Genomic DNA, 21,097 nt, shown 5'->3' with positions numbered 1-21,097 from the left:
GCAGCCGGACTCAGGTGGCCACACAGGTGGTCACAGAAGTGCAAGTCTAGAACTATGGAGCAGAAAGTACACCAGTGGGCCCATGTCATATCTGTCTATGTCATTCTAATCATTCCCATTCTACGCATACTGTAAAATGAGATGAGGAAGCCAGGGTAAAAACCTGACATTTACCAAGAAAGACAGGGAAGTGCTGATGTTAGATGTCCCTTTACTCTATGCAGACACAGAGTCTGTCATCTCTTGAACAGGTTACAATGTTGTTCAAGCAATCTTTTAACAAGTGTCTTGCTTTAGCTACAGAATAAATGAAAATGATTATGTTTTACAACAGAAGGAGGTGACACAAGAATGTGGGAGAGAATGTGGCTGATGTTCAGATCCTCAAGTGCCAACAAGAGTAGAATTATCTTCCCTCCATTGTCTTAAATACCCAACCTTAAGAGAAAAGTCAATTACAGTAAACATGATTGGACATCTGAGGGTCATTTAATGATAAAAGTCAATAATCAGCCATTGTGAGGTGAGGCATAAGTTGGTCTGTCTCTGCACATGAATTTGAATAGCTCAAGCTCATGTTCATTCCAGTTTCTCTTCATGTAGAAACATTCTCTTAAGCACCTGAGTATACTGAAAAAATACTGTGAATAACTTTATAACCCTAGTTTTTTAATGAATGCATTAAAAATTAATACATTATTTATGAATATATTGATATATAATTTACTTTTTAGTTTATCTAATCAAAGCATTCCTCTGCCATGGCCTTCATCCATTTTGTAGCCAGTTCCAGTTGAAAGGGGCATTCTAAAAAGTTCCAACTAACAAAAGTTTTCTCAATGGCAAACGTGTAAACAACACAGCATAAAGAAGTGACTGTAATGATTTAATAAAAGATAGATAGTGCTGACAACAACTTATAATAACCCCTATAAAATTTGTAAAAGCCTAATCCTCTGGAATATTATATGGATGACAGTGTCTTAAGGCTTTATGGACTTAGTCCCTGGCTAAAAATTGTTTACGACGAATGATTTGTGACTGATTTCAAAGTCTAACAGTATGTGGAGAGGAAAAGAGTAAGTGGGATTCCCAGTGATCGTGAAGTATGAATGTATTGGCTTCAGTTCATTCCTGCACAAACTGCATTCATGTTCAAACTCTGTATATGTATATAAATGTACCATTTTGTATATAGAGAAACTTATATTCAATACTTGTACTGTTTGCAGTTATAAACATACTGTGTTGACAGCGATGAGAGGGGTTAAAGTAGTAATTGCGGTTCTAAACCAAACACAGCACTTTTTCCAGTCTTTGAGGTCTGCCCTCATTTATTTCATCATATTCATCGTCCAGCTGTTTGTGCACCTCATAAGGAAGTTGGTAGTTCATACCAGTGTTTCGCCTATTGTTTTTCGTGCAGTGGTGACTGGAGGTACTAAAACGTTTGGTGTCTTACCTATCTAGTCATGTTCATTTTAGAGGAAGTGGTCTCACAAATACTGTTTTGGATTTACTGTTTTGGTAAATTATCTTTAGAGATTTGGACTTAATTCTACCATATTCACCTTTTTTAAATGCCACATTTCTCTGGTAATGGGGTGGTTCATCACTGCTGAAAGATAACAGAGAAACATTGGTCCCTATAAGTAGACAATCAGAGCCGCTGAGGGCCTCTACCTCTCCGACATGTCCCTAGAGGTGCAGTATAGTACCACTGAATGTACTAACACCGCCTCACTAGTGATGGCTTAGCTGGGCTCCTGTCAAACCTTAATGGGTGGGAGCCCTTGATCATCTGCTATATTTGGCCAATTGCTCATTTTGTCTGTTACTCATAAAATAATAGTTGTTCATTAGCCACTGGCATTCCCCTCAACCACTCATCCGCCCCACTGTTCCACTGTACCGACATGGTGTACCAAAGTTAATACTGAAGCCCATGGAACTGAGGCCAACAACAAACATCTCCAAGTTTGACAGCTTATGTCTCTGGACGACAATTGCAGCACAGGACCATGGGAAGCCAGTATGTATCAGACCCCTGACTGAAATGTGAACCTTGAAAAAGGACTTATAATAAAAGGAGAGGCTACATCTTTCACTTTATAAAGAGAGTGGATCTGCTTCCCCCTTTGCACGACCAAAAGACAATACTTGCAGAAAAAGTGGCATTTTGAAAAGATGATATTTATAAAAAGGTTGAACTAGAGGTAAGATCAAAATTAAAGCCACAAAAGAAAAAAAAAGGCAGATATTTCCATTTCAGTTATTGCAGTAGCTCCACCCCACACACCTGTTACAGTAACTTAATTCCTAGATAAATAATTCATTTGCCTTGATAATCTAATATATGTGTTGCAGAGAAACACTATATTAAGGCATGTTGTGCTGGTAATTTTTGGCAGCAACTCTGTATTGTTGCCATTCTCCACTATTTGCAATACAGAATAAGCATTTTTAAACAGCTTATAACCTATTTATTATTGTTATAAACCAAAACAAAAGAATTTTGAGTTTTTCATTACAGACCAGCCATAGGCTGGGTTAGCATAAATCATGATTTCAGTGAAAGGCATATGACTGTGACAACATTTAGCCTATAATCATTTTAATATACTAAGATACATATATAGCATATATGGAAAAAAAAAAAAACTTTGGAAAGGCTTGTATTCATATTTTTGCTTTTTGAATGATTAAGAGGGGATTGCAATGGCATTCCTTACTTATATCTATTCCCATCGTTTGGGGAATGCAAAGTAATTTAAAGGTGCTGAAGACTGGCCAATCATGATGTCTCCAATCTACATTCATCCATTCTATGCAAGTCCTTTGTTCTTTGTTGTATTTTTATTCCATCTAAATATTTGCAGTTATAGATAGATATTTGGTGTTTATGTTATGCCTCCATGCAAGTCATCAATGCCAGGAATGGAATGATGTTTACAGAAAATATGGCGGCTATTTTTTAAAAAATATCTCTTTTATTTAGTTATTTTTGCATGAGCCACAGGCAACACTAAAGGTTGGTTTAGTGTTTCCTGCAAAACAGTTGTTTCATTCACATTTCTCCCATTTTAGCTTATACTAGAATCCAAGAGTTTGTTGGTGAGATTCCTGCTATGTAGTAGCATCCGTGTGCTTTCTAACATCACGTACAAAAAACATGAACAATCTTAAGTGCGTCACACATTAAAAATGCATTTACTTACTACAGCAAAATTAAAACCACAACCTGTGATAGTAAAATTGGAAATGCTATACAAAATGCTTAACATTCTTCTGAACTAATATCCAGTTGAACTGCAAACTAGTGACTGAGTGATGCCAGGGAACTCACCCATGCTAAGTTTAATGAAGTGTTTCATTATCATTTCATCATTTATCCCAAAGAAATTACCCTTCCCTTAAAACTAGTTGAAATGTAGCAAAGATAGAGATACTGATCTAAATGTTATTTTAAAATATATTCATATAGTATTAAAATATAAATTTAAAAAAAGACTTAAGAAGAAACAGACAAAGGGTTTAACCATGCAACCACATTTTGTGTAATAAAATATATAATTATTTGTAGGAAATTCTGAATTGTCTATATAATATGTTACAGTATGTAGTCAACTACCCCATGAGTTTTTGTTTACATTTTGTTGTCATCCAGAGATCTGATGCAACAACTGTGCCAACTCTGTGATGTCCAGTTATGAGGACAAAAGTTTGTGGATGGAATCTGATCTCGCCTGAACCTGTAACACTGCTTGAATATAAATCCTTTTCTACCCATGTGCTATTTTTCTGCATTTATTCAAGGTTTCATGGAGAAAACATGCTACTCTGTTTTGCATCAGTCATATTGCAATTTTCAGGGATCTCAGACTGTATTGTTTAGTGAATCAGAATTTGTCAACGTTAAAAAGCATCCTTTTGAAAACCATAGTTTAGCCTGCATTTGTTAGCTTATGCTTATTTTGTTAAATGAATGAAACCAGTATGTGATACTTTTGTTTTCAAATTTTTTATTTTTATGTTTTGGCTTATTGTGGTGTTTCCTGTGAATTTTCATTTACAACTTTTATTGGCCTTATGTATTTTTCATAAATTGATAAAAAACAATGGATTAAAATGTTTATGATGTTTATGTTTATGGTAATTTAAATGGCAAAATGGGGGTCATAGCTTTACAATGCAATCCAAAGATGCCGCTGACTTGTAGCATAAATAGTCATTTTTGTGTGCATAGTAAGTAGTTACGCACATTAACACACTGCAAATACACAGCATGGGTCTGGCACAGTGTCTTTTACTTTGACCCTTTCAATATGCCTTGCTTTTCTACTAAGCAATCATATTTTTGTTTTGGTTTTTGTTTGTTTTGTTTTTTTCCTTTTTCTTTTTTTCCCCAATTTTAGGCGCCCGTAGCTTAGCTGGGGGGCGTAGAGAGTACGGTAGGTCTGGTAGGGAACCGCTTTATTATATATTTTTTTATATGTTGTTAATACAGTTTTTCATACATTTTGTCTGGCTCATTAACATTTTCCACTTGTTAAGAGTGAGACATATCATAAGTTGACGATGCCGTCATATCACAAAGTATGTTTAATACATTTAAATGTTTTCATCTGTTTCCACATTGAATCCAATGGATCTTTCAAGATTATGCCTTATGCATACTGAGTTTAACAAACCAAAAAAAAAAAACTAACAAAACTGTTGACTACTGTCCTACACGTTGGCCTTGTGTTAGCACACTGGCATTTTTGTACAATATCTATTGCATTTGAACAGAGTAAGACACAAGAGCAACTGTTCCACTTAAAATCTTTTCTGCACAGCTGGAGCATACCTTAACTGAGACATACATAAAGCCTTTTACAAAATCCATAAAATGATTTATTTGGTTTGTTTTTATTTGTTGTGTTTTAATATTACAGTTCTGTTCAAATTCATTGGTATTAGTAGTGATTCAACCTCCTGCTTTAATCATTGTATACATTTTCTTTAAGTGAAGAGAGGGAAATACAATCAGCACACAGCAGTGTCTTTAGTTTAAATATCCTGGCATGCAGCAAGGCAGGTTATGACCAACATAACAGCTTTGTTCTTCAAACCACAACAAATCAATGCTGCTTTCAGTCGATATGAGTTGGGTTTTCATACTCAATTTGTGAACAGGCCACAGTTGTTGATCTACGAACAGGTCGATAGTCAAGTCGGCTTCTTTCACTAGTTGTGATTTTGACACTGATGGTATTTTTTTATTATTTTTATAATTCTTCTGCTTATTCTTCTAACATAAACTTTAGGGGAATACTTTAATTTTAAAATGTGCTGGATGATGGACTTTGACTTAAAAACTATCACATGGTTGCAGATTCTGGCCTATTGGAACCTGTTATCTCTATCTTTTTGGAACTTTAATTTGGAATTTTTCATCCAGTCTACACAAAAGCCTTCATAGAGTATTTCACCTGTAGTCAGATATATTGGGTATGTACAGTGTTATATAAGGCAGTTGTTATTGGTGCCCATTGAGTGGGCTAAATTTTTTTAATGTTTAAAACAAAATGTTTATATTTGGTGGTCAGCAGATTCAGTTTTTCAAGACAGCAAACCCATGTTTAAAATGTAACAGTTTTTCAGCTTTTCTGCTCGTGCCGCAATCCAGACAAACTTATATCTTGAACCCAGCGACCAGTGAGGCTCTAACAACAGCAAAATGATCGATATGTTCTTTGTTTTGTCCAACACTTGGGATCATAGGGTACAATGAACTTCACAGCCTCAACGGGTTGTTAGTGGGGCTCTTTTTTTAGTTACTCTAACTTTTACATACAGAAGATTAGTTTTTTTTTGCGGATATATTTGGGGCACTAACAACTACCTTATCATTGGGGCAAAGGAAAGGAAAAGAGAGAGGGTCAGTTGAAATTATACTTACAGGCCATTGATTTGTATTGGTTTGTTGTGATATATCATACATAAAAGGTTAACCCACCTTGCATCCATGGGGGCATCACCACTGTATGTATATATGTATGTGGCTACGAACAACATTGTTGTGTAATGTACAGCTCTTGAAAAAGGGGCTACACAAACCTAGTTTTAAAATTTTGTGTATCCAGCAGAATCAGCTGGAATTCTTGACCTATACACACCCTTACGTCCTGCTAGTTGTCCTACGTCAAATCATCCATCCATTCATTCATTAATCCATTTATCGACCCATTCGCTCGTCCATCTTTGAAAGCCACCAGTGCCATAGTCAAGCTCAATCCTAAACCTGAGGAAATATCTTCACAGTGGTTGGGTCAGGTATAGTAACACTGAAAGCGAAGAATAAATTCCTTGTTGTAAATGCTCTTTTTGCAAAGTACAGGAAAAAAAGCAATTATTATGCCAGTGGCAAAATGCACACACCAAAGAGATAAAATTTAGGTGAGCACATACGTTATTCAGAGAAATATACATTTGGAGGACAAATTTTCAAAAATGTTGAAAAGGCCATTTTAGACTATTTCAGTCCACAAGATTGGCTTTGCACATAATCCAAATCACTAAATAGATTTCTACTGATGCAATAAAAGCACTACAGTAACCTACACTGGCTTTAAGAAAGAAGTAAACTACTTGCCACACATATGCAATTATTTAAAACAGAAACAATGCTTTCAACTTGTTTGTCCATATACAATATGAACTCACTGCTCATTGCTCCAACAGCCAGAATACCAAGTTGATAAGGAGGGACATAATGATTATACTGCAATTAAATAAAGCCTTGAGCTGTGACTTCTAGACATCAAACTACAATGAGATAAAATAAATATATACCTTTTTAATTAAATTTCTCTATGGGTAATACAGTTTGAAGTTAAACAATAGTGTAGCATTAAGACCTGAGAAACCTCACACTCACTTTGTTACATCTTCAGCCCCCATGCTCATGTACGCAGCTTGTCAGTCATTGCACATCATTAAGCCACAAACCACCCTGACCTGAGTAAGAGCAGCATCTCACCAGCCTCTTTGCCAGTCTGAGTCCACAACTATGGCAAGAACGGCCTCTGGCACAAATGGAGGGAGTCGGACGGAGAGGAGAAGCTGACAGAACTTTTGCAAGGAGTTTTCTGAAATTTAAGTCTTGGCCAAAAAAGGAGCAAAAGGTTTGAGGGGCCTTGAAAAAGCACAAGGGTGAAAGTCTATTACATATTCTCTGCACCAAAAACTAACGATGTTAGGTCACACTTTACATGAAGTCAGTGTAAGTGCCATAATTTTTGTGTGCACTTTTACATAATCAATTGGGAATTTCAACTGCATGTGGCAAAGAGAGAAACAATAAGAGATTAGTATTTAGTGTTCCAGAAATGACGAGTGGTTATCATCATATATTAAGCGCAGCCGTGTACTTGCACTTCATGTAAAGTATGATTTAAGCTCTTGCAACCAAATACAAAAGGATTTAAAGTAAACTGGTCATAGAAATAAGGGGTTGGTCATACCCCATTAAGTATAAAAGTTGAAAATGGGAATGCTAAAAGTGAAACTTCAAGAAGCTCCACATGCTGCAGTACAACATGCAACGCTTTTCAAAATACTATATTGCTGCAACACCAGAGGCAGTACAGACTGTCTTGCCTATTAGTTAAAAAACATGTTATTTGTCTGGTTGTCTCAGCACATTTTGTCTGATTTTCTTTGTTTCCCTGTCTAAACGTCATATCTGTTAACTCTACAAAAATGCCACTTGACAGAGACTTAAATTTTCCAATTCAAGGTCATGTTTGTGGCATTTTCCAACAGTTGTAGAGTGGCTAATTCAGTAGTTGATTATAATGACTTGTCTTCGTCTCTTCCTCTAAGTCCTTGTCTGTACATGACAGTTTTTGTTGGCCTTATTCTCCAAAAATTGCAATACAGTGTGCTCCAGAGACACACTGTATTGTTAAAAAAAAAAACCCCACAAGTTTAATACTTCAGTACTGAATATTTCTTTAAATGATATCCACAGATTGGAAAAAAATAAGTGATCTCACCATTTAAAAATGTTAGAATAATTTAAGTTGGTTTTATTAAATCCTGAATTTTAAAAATCTGACCATGACTTGACTTTCACATTTATGTTTCAATAATTTCTGCCCTGTGTCTTATATGTATGTATAATATGATAAGGTGTAGCTGTCTGTTTTCAGAGAATGCATGTTATCTCCTGCTATATGTTATAGTGCATTACTGACTTACTGATTGAGCCAAGCCTGATAAGTACGATTTGATCTTTACATCATGTTACCTGATGAATATGTTTAATTAGGGCAATACAGATGGGCAAAATTCCAAACAACCTTGAAAAACTCTGATTCTTAAAAAGCTTAAGCTTTTTATTGTTGTTGTTGGTTTTCTAATGCACCAAGATATTTTTGGGCAGTATCGTAAGCTGCAACAAAAGCAAAAGGGAACAAGTACAAAGTCCACATAAATACATATAAACAAATGCCTCTGGCAATAAGAACCTTAATTGCAAACATGTGAACAAGGTTGAGGCACCACCTGAGAAACTGTTGCCTATGAACATTGCCCATCAAGTTGCAAGTTGTGTCAGTACCATGAGAATGTCTGCTTTTTGAGACAAAAACACAGAAAATGCTGGATAATGAGTGTTACCCATAAAGTATTATTCTCTGATGTGGTAAAGCAGCGAAGAAGTGTTTGAGCTTGTTACGGTAGGACTGCACATCATACAAAATCTTTATAGGCCAAGTGCAGTTTCTCCAAGTGTATTCAGCTCTGCACATTCATCATTTGTTTAGAAACACTGATTTGACCCATTTCTAACTCTAATTTAAGCATATCTGTGTTTCTCTCTCTCTCCCTGCCTGTTACTTACTTACCTAACAACTGGATAAGCAAGGAGAAAACATCCTGTGATCTGTAATAAGATTTAGACCTCTTGTGCATTAGTGTGTGCGATACCTGTCATTCTCTAACTGGTGCTGCTTGCTCCTTGCAGGGATTCAGTTTCGTCTCCCTACTTCCTGCAGTGTGGACCGCGCTCAGCCACCTCCAGGTACCAGTCCGTCTCCATCTCTTCTCCTTTCCTCCATACTAGCTCTTATCTTTGCAAACTACTTTTCTGTTGCAGTCATGCATCCATGGGTAGCAAAAGGGGTCCAGCTAGTTTTGTTATAAAAAAAAATAGGACAGAAAAAGTGAATAAGTGTAAATATGTGGTAAACAGGTGGAATACACATTAACACAGAGGCTTTTGTTTGTTTTTGTTGTGCTTTAATTATTTAATTTTTCTTTTCATATTGATGAAACTACCTATTTCTGAAAACATATCTTTAAAACTAAACACTCCCCATACAGGCTTGAATGATGGCTCTGAAAAGTTTGTATCTTGATATGCATAAGCAGCTACCTTTACACTGAGAAAAAAAAAAAATTATATATATATAACCTACTTTTCATAACACATCCATAAAACCTTTCAAACCACTTCAGCAACAGTTCGCTGTCCACTGCAATAAGCTCGGTATATTTAAAACTTATTTAATGTTTACTGTATCACTAAATATAGCACGCTACACCTGCTCTGCTTGTCGCTGACATTATGATGATGGCGCTGTTAACGTACTTCTGAGTCTTTTCGGATTCTAGCGGTTTTATGGCAAGAAAAAAAAATACAAAACGTCCAAGCAGACATGCAGGACCACTCCGACAGCACTTACCTGTCCTTATCTAGGCCAGTTATTCAACAAACACTTTAGTTTATCCAGCGTTCGCAGCAGTTTCTCGGTCACCACACCTGTTCGCGTAATTGCTTTGTCTTCAAACATTAGCTTGACGTTGGTCTCGAACGTGCACACGTTACGTAACAGTAACAGAGTCAGACAGGAAATGGAAGTAATGTAATCTGCCGGTGTATAAAAAAAAAAAAGTTTATACCACGCATTATAGAAAATGGCAAACTATAAAGTAATTCAGCTGCAGGAGGGTTTCGAGAACTTTATATGAACAATTTTAAAAAATATATATTTAATGCGTGTATGCAAACAAATATTTACAAACGATACATAACAGAGAAAATAGTACATCCTCAAATTTTGATCCAAAGTATGTGAGACATTTGTGCTAGATGCATAACCTAAACAATTAATTGATTATCAGAGATGTCATAAATTAATTTCCTGACAACTGACCAGTCAATTAGACTAAGTGAATTACCAGTACAGCTCCCCAGCCGTTCTGATGAGACGTGTCATGCACACTATTGATTCACCATGAGCATTAATTAAGTCAGAAAGGATCACAGAAAAAGTCAGTAAGGAGAGATAGCAGAGCAAATGAAGATAAAGTGCTGATGCAGAAGCACGCCCCTGCTTCAGAGCTGCAGGGGGCTGTTGTGTCAAAATGGCTGTTTTGAAAGCATAAACTGCCAGGTACCTGTAATACTACAAATACTGTACTTTTAAGCAAAGCATCAACACAATTTTATAGCATGACATTCAGATCCATTTATTCCTGGGTGCACTTCCATTGTGTGGGTTCTGTTTACTGAACTGCCCAGTGCAGCAGTGCTAAGCCAAACAATCATATTCAAACACATCCAGGCACAACTGACTACACAAAGGACAGGATGTTTCCCTGGACTATATTAACCAAACTTTCGACTAAGGCTGTAGCAATTAAAAGGAAAAGCTGCTGTAGCTCTGCAAATTTGCTTTCTTGAAGTAAACACTTTTACTCAACTTGTCCTTTCTAGATTTTATCAGTTATTGTGGGTAGTGGTACCTAGTCTACATTGAACATTATTTAGCATTTAGTAAAACTGTAGGTCTTAAAGTTTCAAGTTGAGAAAAAGTACCATTCAAACCTCTTACACAGAATGTTACAGGTCTTGTGTCTGCATTATAGTATAGATTACTGAGGCTATACTGTCAGTGCCAACATTGGATTTTCTCCCTCTTTTAATTTTGAAGTCCCTGTGTGATTTTTTAAAGTTAAGTACAAAATGTAAAGTCGAGACTTTACATTTTGTACTTTTGTATAAAAACCTGTCCCAAATCAAACATGCAAATGGTAATCTGCTGTGACGACCCCTAAAGGGAGAGACAGTAAAAACAGTCCTCTTACATGATCCAGTATTGCCCAGATAGAACGCTAAGTGTACAATGTAGAGTGTATAGGAGGACATCTGGTGTCCAGTCAATGTTATTGCAGTATATTTTGATTTTTCTTTTTTCCAGATTCTCTCTTTCTTCTCTCAGAATCCTATTATGTGATGATATGACACCCCAGGAGGAGTCAGAAAATTAAATGTCTTCACCAAACAACATTAACTCAAGAAAGCAATTGTGCGATTATGCCCAGCACACAAATGTAGGTGTATAAGGCAACAAATGTGTCCCCAAATGTCAGTCCATTTTGGTAAGCATAATGCATATGAATGAACTGCAGAAGGAGTGTGAGGTGCTGACTCATCTTACAGTCTGATGATAGACTAATTTAGACTATTTATCATTATCCGATTGTGGGAGTACAGTCATATTCATTACTTCTGCAAATGAGGTTATGTCACTGTTCAGTTGTAGTTTGTTGTCTGTTTGTTACCAACTTAGTGCACAGTCACTCTCTCAAGATAATGTTGGAAACTCTATGACCTTTCCTGTAGTGCCACCATCAGCTCACATTTACAGTTACAATACATCTCCTGAATCATTGGTTCCAAGCACAGTATTTGCTGTGCACATTTAGACCAACAGTATACACCACCAAGAAAAAGTTAAACTTCAGTGTGACATTTTCATTGACACATTAGCATTTCCACTTAATTTTGTTCATCTGTACATGTCACTGTAACAGATAACAGTAGATAAGACGTTTTTGTGATTCAAATAAGCAGTGTCTACAAAGTTTCATCTCTCTTAGGAACTTCAACTTCGGAACAAGATGGATTTCTTTATTTAGAATATTAGTCTTCAGGAGAAAAATAAGTTAACTACTACACTCCCAATTGCCACAGGTATACCTAGCTAAAACTAATACGGGTACTGCCAGCTAAAACTACTGCAGTCTTGATACAAATGTCCTGCAGTAAATCCTGCCTTTAAAAAGGTTATACTGTTCAATTTTTTGTTGTTTCAAAAGGATGTTGATTCAACTGTAATAATTTTGGAGGATGTAGTTTGTGGTACAGTTGAACTGTATTGCAGTATCCTCTACAGAGATTTTTTTTTCTTCAATATTTTCATAGAAATGGGGTGAACAAGTTCAACAGCACCACAAACTGCAGCCTCCAAAATGATCATACAGTTGAATCAACTCTCACTGTAGTTTCAACAAGGACCTGCATGAACAGTGTAGGCGTATCTCATAAAAAAGTAACTGAGTGAATGTTTCACATGTCTTTAAAAAGATTTTGAGGAAAGGACTTTAACCTAATGTCAGTATCATTTAATTTACTGCCACAGTATTGCTACAGTTTTATGATCTGATTTTTTGGATTAAAAATGGAAATGCTAATTAGATATTTGTTAAAATCACCAAAAAGTCAGATAAATTAGTGTGACTTAGACTCTGATTTCAACATCTTAACATCATAATTATGACAAAATAAAATTTTTAATTTGTTGTAATGCAAGGTAACTGTGAGAAATACAGATACTAGAGTACTCTAGTACTAGTACTAGTACTAGTACTAGAGTAGAGTGCCTATTCTAGTACTAGCACTCTAGTACTAGTACTAGAGTGCCTATTTGTCACTCAATTTTTAGCTGGTACCAAGTAATCTTTCGCATTTTCAAGTAATCTTTAACATTTTCAGTCAGTCAGACGGGCAAAATGTGTAAAAATAGAATGAGTGGAGTTGTGTATTGCCTGAGTCACTGTTCTCTTTTCATCTTGGTATCCACCCACTGTGTCTTGCAGAACTGCAGCCCCTTCAAGTTGGAAGGAAGTCAAGTCTGTGACTGGATTTAGCTTAACAGACTTCCCTGTGGTCTCTTATTTCTTATTGCATTTAATCACCTGTAATTCGAAGTGGTTTGTGTGTGTGTGTGTGTGTGTGTGTGTGTGTGTGTGTGTGTGTGTGTGTATATACAACATTAGGGACTGTGCCTTCACTTTCTTTAAAAAGTATGTTTGAGAAGACCAAGCACAACAATCTTGCTGTATTAAGTAATATATTCAGTGTGTTGAATATTTAACAGCTAATATGAATAATGGATGGGTGAATGAATAGGAGGCATCACAAGTGGATGACTAAAGGAATTGGTGAGCACTGTAGGGGTGAATGACTGAATGCTTATAAGGGCTATTATATGTGTCTTGATACAACATAGACAACTTAGAAAGAAAGAAAGTTTGAGCCATGATTCACAGTCTCCTTCTACTGTGATTCATGCTGATTTTTTTTTTTACTTTAAGAGGAGAGTTTATTTCTTATTCAGTGTAAAAAAAAAATCAATCAAGAAGAAAAACTATTTTGTAGTTGTTTCTAACATTATTAGAAATAGTCTGAAACTCGGAGAAAATGTCCTTTCCGTCTTGCAATATGTTAAAACAGAAATATCTTTGATTTACTGAAAAATTCAACCGGACCTGATTCCCTTTACAAGTTTGAAATGACAAGTCGCATTGTATTTATAACAAAGATTCTTTTAAAAATAAGTATGCCTTTAGTCAGTGTAATGTCTGCAAACGGATCCATGGTGTCTACACTCTTTGAATCTCAAGCACCTGATAAAATGGAATCATCTGTTGTACAAGCTCTGCGCTTCATTCCTCCTATAATTTAGGAGGTTTGGTAACTTTTCATAATTTAATATTTGAAAAAACAAACAAGATGTATCCAGTTCAAAACCAGTTCTCCTCATTTTTGCTTTGAGCACCAGATAACATGGACACCCCGTTTGAAATCTGACTTCAAGGTTCAGTGTGTTTTTCTGTGACTTATTTACCCGTGAATTTACTAGAACGCAATTATCTTTTGCATTATCTAAACCTTGTAAAAAATCATGAAAATTGTTCATGAAAATTCGTATGCTGGACAACTACACGCTAAGCCAGTGTTTTATCATAGATTTGAAAAAAAAAAAAAAAAAGCCACCAAGTGAAGTTGGCACTTGTCCAATTCTGCTGTGAGGTCCATCTGGATGGATTACCATCAAATTCTCATTTGCACTTGAAAGAGCAAATTTTTCCATAATCCTTCATTGCTCTTCCCGAATAAACAGAGACATTTTACAAAGCTGCTGTTGCTTTTCACCTTACTGACATTTCTCTCGCTTTAAGTGCTCTAATGCCTAATCTCTCATCATGCTATGACACTGTTCTATCACACACTGTGTGATACAGGTGTACTGCAGCACTTGGCCCTTGTCAGCTTTTGGCCACATTTTTCATTCTCATGTTTTATTTGATCCTCTACCCTTGTCTTGCCTTGTCCTCGTCCTCTCATCCTGCTTGTGCTATCCAGTGGTATCATATCCTCCCAGTTACAAGAAGACTCCACCTCCTGTGCCCCCGCGCACCACCACCAAGCCTCTTATCTCTGTGACAGCCCAGAGCAGTACAGAGTCCACCCAAGATGCCTACCAGGAGGGCAGGCATCCACGGGGCGGTCTGTGGACCACAGACAGCCTTGGGCGTCCCATCTACAGTTCCACAGACAGCCTAGACAGCACCAAGGCGGTCACCATGGCCATGGAGTCAGCAGCAGGCAAGAGGCATGCATCTTTGGGCAGCCACACCTCCGTCCAGACATGCGACAAAGCAGTGCTGGTGTCCAAGGCCGAGGAGTACCTCAAAACCCCACGTTCCTCTATTGGAATACAGGTAACAACATAACTTACCATGTCACTCACTGCTGCTCTCTTTTCACTCACCACATTCAGCCCTCACACTGATTACACCAATCTCCTCTGTCTTTTTCTGTCTGGTGCTGTCTGAAAGGATAATACTCTTATTTTCATTTTGATGTTCATATTGTTAATATGTGAGACAGCTGTCCTGTACAATCTAGGATAAAAAAGACATCTCTAGGCTGTCAGTCGTACATATTTTAATCAATCAACCAAATACATTTTTTCCACTATAGAAGAACACGCAATGGAATTTTTTTGCAGATGTCACTATGGATTACTCTGGACAGGAAAAAAACCAAAACAAAATAGCGGACTATAAACTGACAAGAGGAAGACGTATGTCCACATCTACAGGGATTAACACTTCAAAATGTTGAACTGGCATTAAAACTACAAGTATGCAAATTAGTTAATCTTGCCACTTTCGAGATGTCACCAGTTCCCAAATGTACCAATCTGTGTGAAGTATTCTCCAAGGTGCAGCAGTCTTGTTGACCTTTACACGTCAGGATGTACAATTACCTGGAGAGGACTTGACACCCCCCCACCCCCGGGGCCACGGTCCCATTTACACACTTATACAGGGATGACACACCCCCCTGGGCCGTGGCCCCATTCACCTCTGGGTCTCAGGAGGATAAGGTAGCCTTAGGTAACCTTCTACAACCAGCACACCCATCAATCTTGTTTCTAGCTGAAAGACAAAAATGGAAAATTGAATACTGTGATAAGTGAAAAAAAATTCTATCGAAGCAACATGTAACTCATTTCTTATTGTCATGCTGTCCTTTTGAGTGGTAGCAATGTGTGTCTGGATATTTCAGCTGTGAATGATGATCATTTGAAAGTCCTCTGTTGTGTGTATTTATCAGGTGGAAACTGTGACAGACTCTGAGACTGAAAGTAAAGGCCTTCCTCAGTTCCATTCTATAGGGATCCAGGTGGAGGATCAAAAACGGTATGTGGCACAAATGAAGCAACTTCTTCTTTGTTATCAAGAAAGTAAGTTTACATTTCATTGTTACTCTCTTTAGGCATGGCCGGTTCAAGCGCTCGAATAGTGTGACCACTGCAGTGCAAGCAGACATGGAGTTGGAGGGCTTTCCCTCCATGGAGGACAAGGGCCTGCAGTTTGGTGGTGCCTTTGGTCGCCACTCTGAGCCCAGCACGCCCACACAGTATGGGGCCATCCGTACAGTGCGCACACAGGGCCTTTTCAGTTACAGGGAGGACTACCGGCCTTCCAGTGGGCCTCCCAGCCCACAGCCTGAACCCTGGCTGGTCGAACCCAGCCTGGAGAGCACTGAAACAGGCCGTGTGTCCCCCCTGCGCAGGGATGGCAGCTGGTTTATGCAGCTGCTTCACAATGAAACCAAGCGCTTGGAGGGATGGTGCAAAGAGATGGAGAGAGAGGCAGAGGAACATGACCTGTCGGAGGAGAGTGAGTGTCCTCAGGGAAACTACATTATTGTAAAAGCAAGGACTGCTTTTGTTTTCTGAAGTCAATGCTTTCATCATATGTGCAATGTGATATATGTATATTTTTTTGCAGCATATTCGAAGTGAACATTCACAGTATTAGCTGTCATGTTGACTACACTGCATCGTGACAGGCATTTTGTGAGCAGATTGGATCCCTGTGAATGACTGACTGAAAGGCATTGCTCAACATGCTGGCCTTTGCCAAGTTGCCAGTGGTAAAACCAGAATCTCTCTCTTTCTCTGTCGCTTTTTTTCTTCCACTCTCTGTGCGTGTGTGTTTCTGTCCACCAGTCCTAGGAAAAATCCGGAGTGCAGTGGGAAGTGCTCAGCTACTAATGTCTCAAAAGTTTCAGCAGTTTTACTGGCTATGTCAGCAGAATCTGGTGAGTATTGTATTGTGAGTGTGTTTGTGAACAAGAACACTGTATCAACCTACAGGCTGCTAATATGTTACACAAAAAAACCCCACAAAAGATCGGGGATAAACTTGTTGATGGCCTCCTCTTTCCGAGAGCTCTTAGTAGGTGCTCGGCCTGACGCTGCACTTGTGCACCTTCCAGAAATAGACCACAGAGATCGATAGCGGTAGCAGTCCCTCTGCTGTTATTGACCCCGCAGTAAACGAAAGGGGAATTCCAATAGGAAGCAGCACCTGTGTTGAGGCCATCCATTAATGCACAGAGGCAGCAGTTTGAATGGGATCTCAGAGTTTGAATAATGGACTGTCACACTGTCTCACTGTTTAGCCCTCATGTCACGTCGACTGGAAACTCATACCTTTTCTAATGCTAAGTATCCACCGAGTCAGCATATATTAGAAAATGGTGGTGTCATATGTGGGAATGTTTTTGCAGATACAGTAGAGAGCGACAGTGAAAGAGACGGGCAGGCACTTAATCACACCTTTCTAAAGCGTAGCTAATTTTTTTAATGAAATGCAAAACCGTGTGGAGGTTGTTGAAATCTGCCTGTTCTCTCACTGCCTTGTGTTGTTTTTTTGGTGCATTTGTGTGTGTGTCTACTCAGTGTGTTGCTCTCTCTTGTATGGATTTGGGCTGCACTCTCTCCCTCTCTCTTCATAGATAATGGGATGATGAATTAAGACTAACATTGGTAGTGACAAGCCTTAGATTGCCCTGAGCCTTCAGACATGTCTGAATGAGAAAACGACTCTGTTTCCCTGGTGGATGGTGGAGGAACTGCATGATGCTCTGGACGTGCTTTGAAGTTTGACTTGATAGAATTTTCTTTGGTCTGAGTTCACATTCATTCTTTGTTTGCGGTTTGTGGTGATGAGCACAGGGCTGTATGTACCTGCACCTGTTGTCATTCGCATTTCACACATCAGCAGGCGGCTGGTTAGGTATCATGAACCACAGAAATGCTGCAACTCTGAGCAACACGTTTTTGTCATTTAAATTTCACAGAGAAGTCATGATTTTGTAAAATCACAGCAGAATGGAATTAAAACACTGAAAAAATTCTATGAAAACACCTGTGCTGACAGTTGTGCATGCTTGTTGGAACAGAAAGGAAAAATCTGAAGAGTGCACATATATTGTATTTGATTTGAGGTAATGACCACATCACTGTCTCTCCCACATCACTCCCCACTGTACGGGACTATGTGACCATAAAATGACCTGTAATGAACTTTATCATTGTTGCTGCTACAGCACACAATGGACCAAATCACCAAAACTGCTGTTTTTTTGGTTTTTTTTTAAAAAAGGATGTCATTAAAGGCAGTGAAAGGATGCACCCAGAAATTGTCAGTTGAGGTGGTAAACCACTGTTGGTGCTGTACTGCCACCCAGTGGTGGGAACGGTGAGGTTCAAGTATAGATGTGGCTGTGAGTAGCAATATATCCAGAAATTAAGTTGTACTTTCAAACATAGATTGTTTTAGTGGCGTAGTTTCTTTTTTTCCCCAATGACTTAGATGATTAAGATTAAATGTTTTCATTGGTTTTAGTTTGATACAGATGGTATAAATCTGTTTCAGAACAGGTAGCTCTGAAGCTCTTAATGTAAGTTCATTTACATCTGTACAGGGAATTCATGTTCTGTAATCCTGCACATTACAAAGATGGATGAAATCACTTCACTTAAATGCCAAAACCTCACTACACTCTGTTCTCCACCGTCTCTTCAGGACCCCAGTGCCATGCCCAGACCCACATCTCAGGACCTGGCTGGATTCTGGGACCTCTTGCAGCTTTCCATCGATGACGTCACTGCCAAGTTTGATGAGCTGCAGCAGATCAAGAGCAACCAGTGGCAGCTGGTGGAGAGCCCAGAGAAGAAGGTAAAGCTGGTAGCTGTTTTCCCAGGGATCCACACTCTCATAATAATTAGTGTTAATAGGCTCCAGATGAACTTGCTCAACTAACTACACTGACAGCATTTGTGTTCCTGTTTGTTTCTGACCAGCAGGAGGTTAATCATTCTTATCATAACAGTGCAGGAACAAGGAGGCATATTTAGCTTAGACATCAAGTGGCATCATCCGAAAAGTTTATTTTAACATTAAAGTCATCAGTTGTATCTCCAGAATAAAATTATCATCACTTATCATCGGATTCAAATTGTCACGCAACTGTCACGTTTTTCACCAGCACATAGTGATTTCATTACTGTTGTGCTTTGGCAGACTTAAATTAGACAATAGGTTTTAAAGAGTATGTCTTTCTTTTACGGCTAATGAACATGATGTCATAGAGTTTGAACAAAGGAACTGGCCGATACAAATCCAGTAAACCTTTTAACTTTTATTTGACGTTCCTTAACTTGAATTTTTTTCAAACTTGATGTCACAGTGCACAAGATAGTTTAAATATATGGTTTGATTATTGTGAGATGGCAATGTACCAATATCAATGATTGGAAAATAAAAGATATCAAACATTAAAGACATCAAACCATCCAGTTAAATCACCGATACCCAGCAGCTGAAATGAAAGCACGTTGGGAAGAGTGGTGCTTGTAGATGAGGGAGGCACATTTGTAAGAAGCACATTTAGATGGTAATGTGTTTTTAGAGATAGACGAGATCCTTCAGGGCACTTGGATAATTATCTTCATGCTACAGTTGTAGTTGTAAGGGAGTTATTTACCTCCAGCAGTTAATGGGCACATTGCAAGCTCCATGAAGCTGAGCCCTAACAGTGACACAGATGCTCTGTATTGGGTTTATTTCCTTAAAGGCAGGCACCATTTTACTCTAACACCAACTTTCTGAGCAATCAGAGAAGCTTGCCTTGCATTGAAATGTTAGTGAGTATTAGTCTGTTCAGCTCTGTAGGCCACATGGGTGAAATTTTAGTGCCTTTGTGGGTAAATGTCATTTTTTGAAAAGGCTTTGCAAGTGTAATGTTCTGGCTATATAATCAGTAAGGACTGTTTCTGTAGTCTTTCGAGATGTCTTTAGATGAGGCAGATTTTGTTTATACATTTTTCTGCTGCATACATAGTGTATACATTACAGAGTCTCTGCAATAGCAATGATTCTGTGATGCCAAGGTTTAGGCAAAACGGCCTTGGCACGCACTTGACTCATAGTCAAATTTTGCGAAATCTACAGACCCTGTAGAGAAAAAAAGTCCTCTGAGTATTTAATTCATCTGCACTGACTCAGCATTTATTATTTTCTGCCTGATTTCCTTATGAAATTAGGCCTCCCTGATAGTTTTTCATCTGCTGGTTAATATAGCTTTTGACCCCCCTCATAGCCCTCAATTCTGAGTTCCTGCATAGAGCTGAATAAATAGTCTCCCTTGTTTTTCTATAAAGGGATAATATACAACAGCCAAACTAAATAGAACAATGTAAAATAGAATAGAATAAAAACAATGTTGCTGTTGTCATTTTTAGTATATGTCCATAAGGGGAGTGTGATCCTTTTACTTTCACTTCATAGAAGCAGAACTGATCTGATTGACTGGATTCTTCATAAATCATTAAGTTCATGAAGTTTAAGGTCAAAAAATTGGTCCATAATTTAAATTATGTGGCTCACACTGACAGAACATTTGTTTAATCATGTCATTCTGTATCCTAAGGAGCGGAAGTGGCCACCACCTCTGCCAAAGCGGCCGGCCAAGGGGCGTGGTGGTGTGATGCGGGAGCGCTCTCTGGACCTTCAGGACCGCCAGCGACAGGAAGCCCGCAGACGCCTCATGGCTGCCAAACGAGCAGCTTCTTTCAGACAGAACTCAGCCACAGAGAGGGCAGACAGCATTGAGATATACATCCCTGAAGCCCAGACGCGGCTTTGAGGCCCACAAATTCATCCTCAGCTCCTCTTGTTCACCTCCACCCAACACCAGCTCGTGGCGTCACATCTGGCCTCCCCCTGCTGCCATCATCTGTCACTGCTCGTCCACTTTGTCATCATCTGTTGCCATTCTCTGGGTGGTCCCCACTGAGGCTACACTAGGCAAAGATTGCAGCTGAAAATATGTCCTTCTTATCAGCCTAAATGACAATGTGGCACTGCCATAGGGAAGAACGCCCCATCTTTCCTAAGTGAGAAGTCAGGTGAGTCCCTTGAGTCAGGTGTACATATACTTCTCCCACAGGAAGTGATAAGAATCAAAAATTTTGATAGAAACCTAAGCTGTCTCCAAAACATTAAAAAATGGATACACCAGCATTAGGCCTTTTCCCTCTTGCCCCTCTGGTATTTTTTTTGGTTAAAAGTGATCCCAGGCCAGCTGGATAGGTGAGCATGAGTGTTCTTATGC

At 38.4% G+C, this 21,097-nt stretch overlaps 1 protein-coding gene across 1 annotated transcript in view; it reads left to right on the top strand.

Moving 5' to 3' along the window:
- The window catches only part of LOC121199566 (disks large-associated protein 2-like), an 82,008-nt gene extending 61,379 nt beyond the window's left edge, over positions 1–20,629 (top strand). Inside the window, exons 6-13 of the mRNA XM_041064376.1 lie at positions 4,416–4,460; positions 9,014–9,070; positions 14,483–14,841; positions 15,743–15,828; positions 15,905–16,311; positions 16,644–16,735; positions 18,508–18,660; positions 20,414–20,629. Of these exons, the coding sequence (XP_040920310.1) occupies positions 4,416–4,460; positions 9,014–9,070; positions 14,483–14,841; positions 15,743–15,828; positions 15,905–16,311; positions 16,644–16,735; positions 18,508–18,660; positions 20,414–20,629 (1,415 nt within the window). The remainder of the gene's footprint in view (positions 1–4,415; positions 4,461–9,013; positions 9,071–14,482; positions 14,842–15,742; positions 15,829–15,904; positions 16,312–16,643; positions 16,736–18,507; positions 18,661–20,413) is intronic.
- The last annotated feature ends 468 nt before the right edge of the window (positions 20,630–21,097 follow it).

This window comes from Toxotes jaculatrix, chromosome 19 (assembly GCF_017976425.1).
Source record: "Toxotes jaculatrix isolate fToxJac2 chromosome 19, fToxJac2.pri, whole genome shotgun sequence".
Taxonomy (NCBI): Eukaryota; Metazoa; Chordata; class Actinopteri; family Toxotidae; genus Toxotes; species Toxotes jaculatrix.
This window is presented reverse-complemented; position numbering and strand designations above follow the sequence as displayed.